General features: G+C 38.6%; 2 protein-coding genes across 4 annotated transcripts in view; one reads left to right on the top strand and one right to left on the bottom strand.

Annotated features, from left to right (window-relative positions):
• Fgf14 (fibroblast growth factor 14) overlaps window positions 1-13432 on the bottom strand; it is a 506034-nt gene that overhangs the window by 57853 nt on the left and 434749 nt on the right. The window lies entirely within an intron of this gene.
• LOC125348126 (EEF1A lysine methyltransferase 1-like) lies at window positions 2124-2827 on the top strand. The gene has a single exon (XM_048341125.1). It carries the CDS (start codon window positions 2160-2162, stop codon window positions 2799-2801), a length of 642 nt encoding a protein of 213 aa, XP_048197082.1. The 5' UTR covers window positions 2124-2159; the 3' UTR covers window positions 2802-2827.

The following is a 13432-nucleotide window of genomic DNA, read 5'->3' as shown; positions in this document are numbered from 1 at the left end:
TTCAAAGTCTTCTTCAATTTGCAGTTCTTCATTTAACATCATTAGTAATTTGGAAACTGCAGGATATGAGAGTAAGAAATTAACCTTGTGCTTTCTCTTTGAAGTCCAGAATTCTGTACCTTGATTTTTATATTGGAAGAGTGCTACCAAAGCATCAAACACTTATTTTATGCTTTGTCTTCAGATTCCCCCAAGTATGATTGGTAGAAAATAAAAATAAAAGTAGCAGCACACACAGAAAACAAACTAGAAGCAGAATAAAGGGTAAAAACTAGCAAGATGTTTAATTAGTCACATGGTCTAAATAGGAATTTACTTCTCAGTATGTACAAACAATCATTAAATACAACATGAATACAGAGAAAATCCATGTATTGTGCTGTGATAAATGCATACATGTTGTCTGGAGAGTATATGTATTCTCTTAAAATTGCAAATTATTATTTAGGGTATTACATAGTCTTTCAGTAAGCAGAAAGAACTCTGTAATCCTGTAAGAAACGTGGAAATGTTTCTTCAACATACTGATCTCAGTATGCACGTATCTCCAGGAATGGAATTACTAAATCATCTTGAAGTTTTAGTTTTAAATTTAGTCTTGAGAATATTTCATACTAATTTCTATAGTGGGCATATTAGTTAACATTCCAGCCAACAATGGATAGGGCTTTTCTTTTCCACACTCTACCTATATTTCTTATCATTTAATCATTGCATGACTTTTGTTTTTGGTTTGGGGGATTTTTTTTTTTTTTGGCCATTGGGGATCTTGAACTCAGGAGCTGGGTGCTCTCCCTGAACCTTTTTGCTCAAGGCTACCACTCTTTGAGCCATAGTGAAACTTCCAGTTTTCTGATGTTTACTTGGAGATAAGAGTCTCAGGGACTTTCCTGCCCAGGCTGGCTTTGAACAATGATCCTGAGATCTCAGCCTTCTGAGTAGCTAGGATTACAGTTGTGAGCCACGGGTATTCAGCTTATTATGTGACTTTTATCTTAAAATGTTATTGCCTTAGGAGAAAATTCCAACTATAAGTTAACTTACATAAAGTGAGTTTCATGTGGATACTAAACATAATTCCCAAATCCTAGTTTAAAAGTTAAAATGTGTGTCCAAAGAGATAGTGCTGACATCCAAAAATAATAATAATTCCTAGAAACAAATTACTAGTACTAAATACAATGTTCGATGGAGTGGTTGTATGTTTAAAGTAAACATCTTAAATTGAAGATGCTTATCTGTTAAACTCTTGGCAAAACAAACTTTGTTTTAATTCCCATCTAATCTTTGCCTAGTAAAGCCTGGGCCCCTTCCATAGATAGAATGTCATGCTAGATCTGCTCAGCCCTTCCCCAGGGAGCCACCTCGCCTCCTGCTGGTCTGGTGCTCCCTCCTCTCCTCTCTGAACCTTAGCTTGAGTGCCTTGTGGGTGCACAGAGACATACACTGTACCCAGTGGCCTTTTACCATCGTGGAGGGTTCAAAAGTCCTTCATACCCCACAAGTTCTTACTCCTGGTGCCTCAGAATATGACCACATATGTGGTGCTAGAGTCTTTATAGAATTCATTAAATGAGTCACGAGGACAAGTTCTAACCCACTGTGACCAGTGTCTCCCTCAGAAGAGGAGATGCAAGTACAGACACACACAGAGGCAGAACATGCAGCTGAACATCCTGGGGGAAAGCATCTGCAAGCCAAGGAGGGAGAGCTCAGAAGGAACCGGCCCTGCTAGCACCACAACGGACAGTCAGCCAGTGGGAGGATGAAGACATCCATTTCTGCTTCTTCGGCTGCTGTAATTTGCTATTGCAGCTCTCACTGCTCTGGAAGACTAACACGTTCTCATGGTTGTTCCTCTTATCCAAGGAACTTTAACCCAGGGCTCCACTTTCTGGGCCTAATGTAGCAGCAGTTGGTCCGTTCAAGTGAGTGAAAATCCTGCCCTTACCAGGTGTAACTAAGTCTTCTCTATGACATAGGAATTGAATCCAGGACATGGATATTGTAAGCCCTCCCCCCCCACCCCCAGGCTAAACAGAATGGTGACCTACAGAAAACACGCATTATCCCGAACCTCATTTTCTCAAGACTAAAATTAGGCCCACCTATGGGTTGCGCACGCGTGGTTGGTTGTAAGGTGACGTGTTGTTGGTGAGATGAGTGATTCGGAAGATGACAATATCCCCCGGCTTTCTCTCCACATCTTAGCAGCTCTCCAGGAATTTTATGCTGAGCAGAAGCAATGCACTGACCCATGTGAGGAGGAGAAATATAATATTGGAATAATAGATGAGAACTGGCAGTTGAGCCAGTTCTGGTACAGCCATGAAACAGCCTTGCGACTTGTGCAGGAAACCATTGCTGCTACTGGGGAAGGTGGCAGAATAGCTTGTGTGAGTGTGCCCAGCGTGTACCAGAAACTCAGAGCACTGCACAGACAAGACTTCTCTGTGTACATCTTTGAATATTACAGATTTGCCATGTATGGAGAGGAACTTATCCTCTATGATTACAATCATCCATTGGATTTGCCAGAGAAAATTGCTGCACACAGTTTTTATATCGTTGTGGCAGATCCTCCCTATCTTTCTGAAGAATGCCTCAAGAAGACCTCAGAAACCATCCAGTACCTGACACAGGGCAAAGTCCTCCTGTGCACAGGTGCTACCATGGAAGATCAGGCCGCACAGCTCCTGGGAGGGAAGATGTGCAATTTTATTCCAAAACACACCCGAAACTTGGCCAATGAGTTTCGCTGTTATGTGAATTATGATTCTGGTCTGAACTCTGAGAGCTAAATATAGATGGCATCAGGTTAGCTTATCATTTCCTCTTTTTGTCTTCTTTCTATTGAAAAGTTATAACTTCTTCCCTTGCAGCCCCCCCCCCCAAACTGGGGCTACCTTGGTCTAATTTTCAAAAAATAAAATAGAGCTTCTCAGCTGGATGCTGGTGGCTCATGCCTGTTATCTTAGTTACTTAGGAAGCGGAGACCTGAGTATTGATGTTTGAAGCCAGCCCAGGCAGAAAATGCTGAGATTCTTAACTCCAGTGAACCAGTGAAAAGTTGGAAGCTGAGATGTAGCTTAAGTGCCAGAGTGCCAGGCTTGAGTGAAAAAGCTAAGGGACAATGCTCAGGCCTTGAGTCCAAGCTCCAGTTCTGGCACAAAAGTAAATGAATAAATAAATAACAAGCTTGAGATTAGTTTCCCAATCTACATCCATGGAAATGAGTTGGGGAGAGCTTTGAGACGCTATCTAATCCACACTCCTTGTATAATATATGTGATAAAGACAAATGGCTCACCAGCCTGAAGTAGAGAGGACATTGGTCTCTGCCTTAGAGGCCTGGGTGCACTCCAGCATCCATTTTGTATATTTTGGGATGTGCACCCCACTCCCTACATCCTGCCCTAGCTTCCCAAGGAGACTCAACCCACCTTCATGAAATAAGTTCATGACCTAAACGACCAGTGTTTGAGTGCCTCTTAGATTCCTGCTCCTCTTCTGTTGTCTGGGAGCGGTAATGGAACCTGGAGCGCTCGGCAGTGGCTGAGCCTCAAGAAATGGCACTGCCATCTGAAAGCCACACTCCGGCATCAAGAAACAGTGCCGGGGAGGGTACTGGATCTTTGGTGTTCAAGAACCGTTCACCAGGGAGGGGGGACAGTAGAGACCAGGTCTGCGAAACAGAAAACTTCTTGTCAAATGGTATTTCCACAGGTTTGGGTCAGTGACCTTACATTATGTATCTAAAAGCAAACAACTACTAAACATAAAAAGATCTAAAATAGACCTCTCAGTGGATCACAATAGCTCAAAAGCTAGGTATGTATGATCATATGAGACAAGGATAAGCAAACTATTGTTGACGTTATATTTAAAGTTCTAGGGGAATTTCCTTTGGCATACACCACGTGGCTACTGTATATGATTTTGGTACACTGGGTATTGTATATATGCCTACCTGATCTAGGGAAGGGAAAGAAAAACGAGGGTATAAGATATCACAAGAAATGTACTCACTGCCCTATTATGTAACTCTACCCCTTTTGCACAACACCTTGTCAACAAAATTTAATTAATAAATAATGAATAAAAAAAGACTAAAATTAGGGGCTGGGGATATAGCCTAGTGGTAAGAGTGCCTGCCTCGGATACACGAGGCCCTAGGTTCGATTCCCCAGCACCACATATACAGAAAACGGCCAGAAGCGGCGCTGTGGCTCAAGTGGCAGAGTGCTAGCCTTGAGCGGGAAGAAGCCAGGGACAGTGCTCAGGCCCTGAGTCCAAGGCCCAGGACTGGCAAAAAAAAAAAAAAAAAAAGACTAAAATTAGCATAATACAGTTTACCATAGGAGACAATATGTGTGAACAGTTTCTGGTTCTTCATAGACAACTGAATGTTTCACAGTCTATTGAGTGCATTTTTTTGAGTTATAACATGTACCAAACTACCCTATTTTTTATGATTTGGTGTTTGGTTTTCATTTTTCCCCTTTATTTATTTCTTCTTTATGATTATAAATTATTAGATTAATGATTAATCAATATTCATCTTTCTAGGCAGAATGTCAGTACAGTTATTTTCCTATGATTCCTTAATTATTATTTCAGGAAAAGAATTAATAAAATTTCCAACATATTACATAGCTATCTTTCTTTTTTGAAAGTATTTGTTAGTGAGTAGAATGATGCATATAAATGATTGAGTTTATTATAAAACATTTATAGAATATACATTTTTGTGTGCTTAAGAAAAGGAGAGGAACTACACAGAAAGCTAATTGAGCAAATATTTACTGTGATTAGTCAGGATTAGATACATTTCATTGCATTATAGGCAGACAAAGTTTGATTCCACCTTCTGATTTTTGGACTACGTAATGATTTTGAAAACAAAGTTACTCTATTTCTTCCTCATTGCAATCTTAACTAACTAATGGAAAATGAACGTATTATCAGTCTTGGAGATTAGTCATCGATTGTCATGATTTGATGTGCATTTATGTATATACTTTGCTTTCAAATGTAACAGAAATAGGTATTTAAATTCAGTACACAAAGCATAGTTTGAAAATGAGGAGTCTTCACCTACATAAAGCCATCATTTCATTGTCTTTAAGTTGTTTCAAAAAGTAGCTCTTTGAAGGGAGAAAACAACTAGGAAAGATATAGTTAAAATTCACAGTGGCTATCATTAAATGCTAAGATTTTTAAATTATGAAAATATCTGCTAACAGTCTTTGCTGCCCAAATATAAGTTGTGGTTTGAAATGTCTTTCTCCTTCCCCTTCTCATTATGTTGTTGAATGACTCTGTGTTTTCTTTCTCATATTTAATGGTTGAGAAACTCATTTTATTTTATTTTTTATAATGAAGGACAGAAGTTGACTTGAAAAGCTGTTTCTATCCTGAATTACTAAAAACAAATCCCAGCTGGCCACTATAACCCTTGCTACTCAAGGGGCTGAGATCTGAGGTTCATGGTTTGAAGCCAAGAGGGCAGGAAAATTCATGAGGTTCTTATCTCCAATTAACCATCAGAAAACTGGAAGTGGTGCTGTGACTCAAGTAGTAGAGTACTAGTCTTGAGCAAAAAAAGCTCAGGGACAGTGCACAGGCCCTGAGTTCAAGCCCATGACCTATTTCTTTTTTTTTAATTTCCAATCTCAACATGTTTTACACAAGTAACAATAAAAATACAACATGTTGAGATGATGTTGTGAACAAGTTATTTCCACAGAGACAGAGGTGTTTTGCTGTTGTATAAAAGCAAAGAGGTAAGAATTTGTTTTACAATGAAATATGTGTATGTAATATATATGTGTTTTATATATATATATACATATATATATATGTATTCATTCCAGAATAGCCCTTGGAAACATATTGATGCTTTTTTTTCCCCAATCTCAGTCTTTGATCTAGAAAGATATTCCATAATGAAATAGCTTGACAGTAAAATAATTCAGTTCTGCTGGTTCATAAAGAACAGACTTCACTGACATTGCAACTTCTATGACAGTTAGTCCAGAAAATAATAAGTGAGAAAAAAAATCAGAATGAACTTTGAATAGCACCTTTCCATATCTCACATGAGTGTTACAGTTTTTGAGTGGGAGTTAAAATTGAAAATGACTATAGTCCAATGAGCAGTCTTCTCAAATTTTATAAATCTTTAAAATTTTTAAATTGTATACGTCTTGCATTTCACCATTTTAAGTGTTCTGTGGGAGCGTAGGCCTATTTCCTTTTCTCTAGGAGACGACTATTCAGCTATGTACCTATAAAATTAACTGAAAATCAGGACTAGACTGAAAAGTAAGTGTGTATGTGTGTGTGTGTGTGTGTGTGTGTGAGGGGGGAGAACTACCCTTTTGACTGTGTGTTGTAGTAAACAGTGATAATGCATCATCATTGACTTTAGTATGACATTTGCAAAATTCTGAGCCAACTGTAATTAAAAAAAATGTTTCCTGAAACTGTTTACAGTATTTTACTATTCAGTACAAAATTAATTAGGGCATTCACCACCTGGCATTGAATTGATCTGAAGCAAAAATTGCCTTGTACATGTAAGGTAACCACAAAGTAAAATTTACTGCATACAAATGATGTCTTACAAAAATCTAATGTGGGGTGTGTGTGTGTGTGTGTGTGTGTGTGTGTGTGTGTGTGTGTATCTGGTTGGTATCTATTCAAATCTCAGTTTTATTTGATTTCTGTAACTCAAGTCCATTTAGGAAAAAAAAAATCCTGGAGATATTTTTTTTTCCTCCTGTCTGATTTTTCTTGTTTCAAATTCATGCTGTTTCTTCTGATATCTCTTTTGTCTTTCAAATCTTTAGTTTCATAGGCTCTAGGAGCCCAAAGGATAGAGGAGTCACATCAATGACTTCCTGCGACATTGATGTGATGTCCCTGCAGCCTGCCTCTTTCCTTTGCAGACTCTGCTGCTCCCCTGATAAGCCCAGGGCACATGTGAAAGCAAATGCGCTGTTGGGCAACTGCTGCTGCAAAGGACTGCTCTGGCAAGTCTGCTACTGGAGGGGAAAAATGATATAAAACAGAGAAATATGGCTTTAGGTCAGATTGATATGTGTGCCATCGACAGAAACATGGAACAGCTAACTATCTGGGGGAAATTTATAAACAGATAATATCTATAGTATTTATGTGTGATTCCGCAATACTCATTGCTTGGATTTAAGAACGCTGATTCTTCTGCTTTGCAGACCACCTTCTATTTCTTCCTGAAGTGAACTATCCTTACTTCTAACTGCTCTTGAGAAGACTCTCCAAAAAGAATGAATGAAAGTTAATATTTTAAAGGCTGTCATAAAAAATGCATGAAAAGAATAATCCAAGGGGAAAAGAATGCCTAAAAGTAGTCTTTAATATAACAGGTGGAATGATTTCAGGGAAATTACAGAAAACATGACACAATAACATAGAAGCATGTGGACTTAGATCTAGCACAGATAATGGGTAGCCTTTCAGTTTGATCTTAAAAAAAAAGTCTTTTTGTGTTAGAGAATTAGTATTTTGTTAAAATTGGATATAGAATCAAACTAGAGTTTTTAGACAGAGTGTTCTGAATAGCGACTGAGTATCTGAGAAATCATTAGGGGTTGAATATTTGTTTTCTTGTATGACTTTCCTCTCCTTTCCTATTTGAATTTGTTTTCAGAGTAAGGTGACCTGGAAGGATTTACTTCTCGGGACTTATCCATCTGTTATTGGCATTGAAATTTTAGTCTTCAGTTATGCACAGAAAATACCAGCTCCTAACGGTTCTCCCACTTATAATAGAAATGTTTCCAACTCTAAGGTAAGTACCTGCTTTATTAAATCCCATTGTTCCACCCCCCTCCAGAGTCCATGAGTTGAGCACTCTGGATTGGCCCATTTTGTTGAACTGATGGCAAGATAACCCGACAAAGTGCAGCTGAGCTCTGAAGAGCATGCATCCACCTTCCTCCAGAGAGATTCCCACACAGGGTTAGCACTTTGATAGGACACCTTGCGCAGCCACAATCAAAAGACAGAACATCCTGAACCTTCACAACTATTAACTTAATAGCAAATCTACTGGAGAATGGACTGTGAAAGTGTTTCAGAAAATTCTGACATAATACCATGGTATTCCCTTTGAAGGGAATGTCAGACTGGAAGCCAGACAGCAAGTGACCGAGTGAGGAGCAGTTAGACAGAAGCTGGTTCTCAAGGAGCACTTAAAAGATACCTCAAATAACTTTTTGAGCTTTTTTATCATTGATGATAAATGTATAATTCCTTTCTTTGCATGATTGAAGTCTGGACAGACACAGAGTCAGAATGAAGCGTGAGGTCTTTATCTACAGCGAAGCTTAGAAAGGTCATATAGAACAACAGGCCACATTCAACCAGGAGCACTGTGCTGTCTGAAGGGAAGAACAAGATTTAAAGCACTCCATCAAACGTGTATCCTATATTTAATATGTACTTAATGCCAGAGCCTGTGTGGAAAACTTTTCTTTGAAGAGACCGATGGTAAACAGTTCAGGATTCGAGAAACTCGACATCTCCTTTGCAGCTACTCTGCTCCACAGCTATCTCCAGAAAGCAGCCACAGACAACACACGCACAGGTATGTGTAGCTGGGTTCAAATAGAACATTATGTGTCAATTTTGCTCTCGTCCACAGGTGGGTTGGCCATAGGCTATGGACTCTGGGTCTATTGTGACACAGAAAGAGAGGGCAGGAGGGGGAGGTTTTCAAAATCTCACTCCGACTTGCGTGGAGTAGAGTAATTTCAAGAGCAGAGAGTACCTAACAGTCAGGCCTTGGTCAGAATAGAAACTGGATTGAAGAAACCACCCTCAAGGGTGGACATTGAGAGTTATGGATGAATGTAACTGGGGACTGGCAACACACTGACTGAATGATCTGGATGGAAACTAGATTTCTAGTCTAAAGAACTGCCTTGACTGTGGCTGGGAATATGGCCTAATGGCAAGAGTGCTTGCCTCCTACACATGAAGCTCTCAGTTCGATTCCCCAGCACCACATATATGGAAAACGGCCAGAGGGGGCACTGTGGCCCAAGTGGCAGAGTGCTAGCCTTGAGCGGGAAGAAGCCAGGGACAGTGCTCAGGCCCTGAGTCCAAGGCCCAGGACTGGCAAAAAAAAGAACTGCCTTGACTGAACCAGAAAATGCAAAAGAAAGCTAAGGTGAGAGCAGAGGGATTCAATTTTAGGCATATTGCATTTTGGATGCATATGGGACTTTGATATAAATCTTCAGAACAGGAAGTCAAATTCGTATGAAATTTGAAGCTCAGAAGAGCGATGTAAGCTAGAAATGTATAAAAATCATTTGCGCTTAGTTCTACTTTTATTTATTTTATCCACATAAATAAAGAAGGCTAGAAAGGGCCTAAAACCAAGCCTGAAGGAACTACCATATTTCAAGATTACTGAAAAGATCCAGCAGAAAGCCAGAGAGAAGGGAGGATATGAAATCAGGAAAGTCACTGAGGTGGCTGAGCTGCGGATTCTTCAAAGCCAGATGCAGTAGCTTTTTAGCAACTTGCATACTTCAGTGAGAATAGGATCCATGTAGTTCTTTCAGTTTTTACTAGATGGGTGAGAAAACAGTGACAGCCGGATTAAAGTGAATGTCAGAGTATATCAAAGTATTAGGCTGAAGTAGAGTCACAAAAAGATAATTAAGAGAATGAGTTTTTCATATTTGTTGATATCTAGAGATAAGTACCACTGGCATTTGGTATACAGAAGTCACACACAAAGCAAGTCAGAAAGCCCCACATACAAAGAAAAAAATATTCTGCCTCTTCTGCAAATTTTCTTTGCCCATAGGACATTTGAGCTGACCCAAAGTCTATTTCTGCCTATTTGCATTTACATCACAATTCTATTCACACACACAAAAATAAAACAGGCAAAAATCCACACATATACTCATATGGAAGCAAATTGATACTATCTATCCCACGCTATTATTCTACCCTTTGTATACTACCTTTTTCTTTTCTTTATCATCTTATCAACCACTCCTTTCCAAATGTCATGGTTGGGATGGATAGAAGCTTTCAGGGAAGACTATAAATGGATCTTATTTCAGAGAAACTGCATGCCTTACCTTAATATATCATACATATGGTTGTATACATATGTACACACTTTATATATGTATGCATGTATATCCTTATAAAAGACAATGTAAATTTAAAAAGTACTATCTTTTGTTTCATTCAACCAATCCAAAATTACTTAGGGTTTAAGGAAGTCACCTATTTGATGGTACATTCATTATACCTGTGTAGCACACCTACATGTATCAGCACTCAGAATTTGCATGTACAGTGATCCCACCAAAGGTAGAAACATAGGCATTTTGTCATCTTCTGGGAATTCACATGATGGAACATATGAACTTTAAAGATATTCTTGTTCACCAGTTGTACCATTAATCCTTGCTACTCAGGAGGCTAAGATCTGAAGCTCACAATTTTAAATCAGTCCAGGGAGGAAAAGTCTGTTAGACTCTCATCTCCAACTAATCATCCAAAAGTTAAAAATGGAGCTGTGGCTCAAGTGGTAGAACATTAACTCTGAGCGAAGAAACTTAGGAACAGGTCATGTGTGCAAGCCCCAGGACAGGCACCAAAAAAACTCCACAAACAAACAAACACAAAGCCACTCCTTTTCAATAGTTCTATTACAGTAGGAGTCACATTGCTCATCTTTTAGATCACACAGGGGGGTGAGGTTATAAATCAAGGAATGCAAGGATGTTTCAACAAATACAAATAAGTATAACAGAGCTCCTAAACAGAATAAAGGATAAAAATCCATTAACATTTCAATAGATTCACAAAAGGGCATTGGGACACTTCAACATTTCTTTGTGATGATAGTCCTGAAGAAACTAGGACTAGAAGGAATATACTTCAATTCAATAAAGGCTCTGTAAGACAAACCATTTTTCCCATTTGGTTCGGTATTGGCATTAAATGGGGAAAAAAACCAACAATCCTATAACCAATTCCTGTAAAGCTAGAAACAAGACAGAAATATACATAATCTCTTCTCTTATTTATCACTGTGCTAGAAATATTAGCAGGAATGATAAGGCAATGGAATTCTTTGCTTCTATCAGAAAGAATGATATTGCCCCATTCATAAGGAAATGGAAAGACTTGGAAGTGAGTGGGTAAGTGAAGTGAGTCAGTAAAGTGAGCCAGACCCAAAGAAACATAGACTTCATGGTTTGCTTCATTGGTCATAATTGGTACACATCTAGGATAGGGCTAGCAGAAGATCACAATAGCTCATAGCTATGTACATATGATCATATAAGATGATGCTAAGCCAAATGAACTCCAAGTTATGGAAACAAGTGGTTTATCATTGTTGTTATTTTTAATGTACTTTGTTTAATTATTTCTTTTTTCCCCTTGTCTATCTTCCCTGTGGTTTAGCCTCTGTTGTCACTGTATTTGATTTTGGTACTCTGGGTATTGTATATGTGTTTGTCTGAATTAGGGAAGGGATGGGGAACATCAAAATGGTGAGACAAAAGGTAAAAGGAGAACCAATGCAACAACAATACTTACAAGACAGTATATTGTAAACCAACTGTACAACTCCATGGGGGTGGGGGAGGTTGGGGAAGAGGGAAGGTGGGAGAAAAATGAGGGCGGAGGTAACAAGCTTGACAAAAAATGTACTCACTACCTTATGTATGTATCTGTAACCCCTCTGTAACATCACCTTGACAATAATAATTTTTTAAAAGACATCATTGTGATAGCAATGTGAGAAAAAGCAGTTGAGTTTTTTTCTATTAGAAAATGATATGATTTTATACTTAAACACCATAAATCAGGCACCTGTGGTTCATTCCTGTAATCCCAGCTACTCAGGAGGATGAAATCTAAGGTTCACAGTTTGAAGCTAGCCAGAGCTGACAAGGCTATGAGACTCTTATCCCCAATTAACCACCAGAAAACCGGAATTAGCACTGGGGCAAAGTGGTAGACTGGTAGCCTCAATTGCAAAAGCTCCAGCACAGCACCTAGGCCATGAGTTCAAGCCCCATGAACAACAACAACAACAAAAAAGACTGAAAGCTTTACTAGAAAGCTCTCAGATCTGATTTTTAAAAAAATCAGTAACCCTATACACCAACATAACAGACTAAAAAAAAAAAAGATATCACAAAACAATTCCAGTCATAATAGACTTGAAGATATTAAAATATCTAGGAACAAAACTATCCCAGCCAATATCTCAATAATTAAGTGGGTCTTCAGTTTTCCGCTTTACCACAGAACTATGGCATTCTACATCTATGCATACTATGGATTTACCAAATAAAATTATCTAACAAAGTTAATAGATAAAGAGATTTATTAAAAAGAGAGAGAAAAACAAGTAAATGATTGTGCCACACTCTTAATCTAGGGAAAAATGGTTTGGTCATGATGAATGATAGATTACAAGATTTCAACATCATGGAGCATGAAAAGTTTGCCCAAAGTTGTGTAGACTTCTTACACTTTGCATTTTCTAAAGACCATGCAGATTAAGTCATATTTACACAGTGCTGCTCTTGATTGAAAGCTATCGGTAGATTGGAACTAATTCTGCAGAATTTCATTTAATTCTCATAAGAACCCAAAAGCCTTCTTAATGATTTTCCACATCTAATAAAGAATATAACTCCCAAAGATCACACAACTGGATAATCAGCTAGTGAGCTGGCCATCTGAGAATCAAATCAAGAGCTTGAAAACTCTTTCCTATTTTAGATTGTCAGCTTCTTGAAAACTAAATGTGCATCTTGGTCATTGCTTAGTCCTATATGTACAGATTAGTGCCCTTTGGTTGTTGTATATACATGGTGCCAAAAATGCCATTTTATTAGAACCTTCCAAAGATACAAGGTCGACCATTTGTCGTAAACTTTATTTGAAGTGAATGACACTATAATTCACAGTACATGCGGATCTTTGCAACCAATGAGGCCTACTTAGTGAATAATTGAACATTGCTGCTTCACCATTGCTGGCCTGCCAGGAAGATTCCAGATCTCCTGCTTAGCTGCCACTAATTCCGGGTTACCCCTCCTTCTCCACATGGACATCCCTCAGCTCTCTTCCTGATCACCGGTGCTCAATCTCTGTCTTATTGCATCAGACTTGAATTCCAAACCTGCTCCCATATCATCAATGATCAAATCTTCGAGAGATCTTTGTTTAGGCTGGCTTATATTTCATTCTACAAACAGGAGGCATATTATGTAGTTTCCAAATTCTCCTGTGTTTTTCACCCATGTGTACTTTCTCTCAAGTCTCTCCTTTTGATGAAAGATAAAAATTGGAAAGGCATTGACTGTGATTGTACAGAATGCTTTAT

Source organism: Perognathus longimembris, chromosome 3, assembly GCF_023159225.1.
Source record: "Perognathus longimembris pacificus isolate PPM17 chromosome 3, ASM2315922v1, whole genome shotgun sequence".
Classification (NCBI taxonomy): domain Eukaryota; kingdom Metazoa; phylum Chordata; class Mammalia; order Rodentia; family Heteromyidae; genus Perognathus; species Perognathus longimembris.
Note: the sequence above shows the minus strand (reverse complement) of the source record. Positions and strands in the feature narration are given on the sequence as shown.

Coding starts and splice junctions, on each gene's coding strand:
- LOC125348126 (XM_048341125.1), top strand. CDS start 2,160: ATGAGTGATTCGGAAGATGACAATATCCCCCGGCTTTCTCTCCACATC.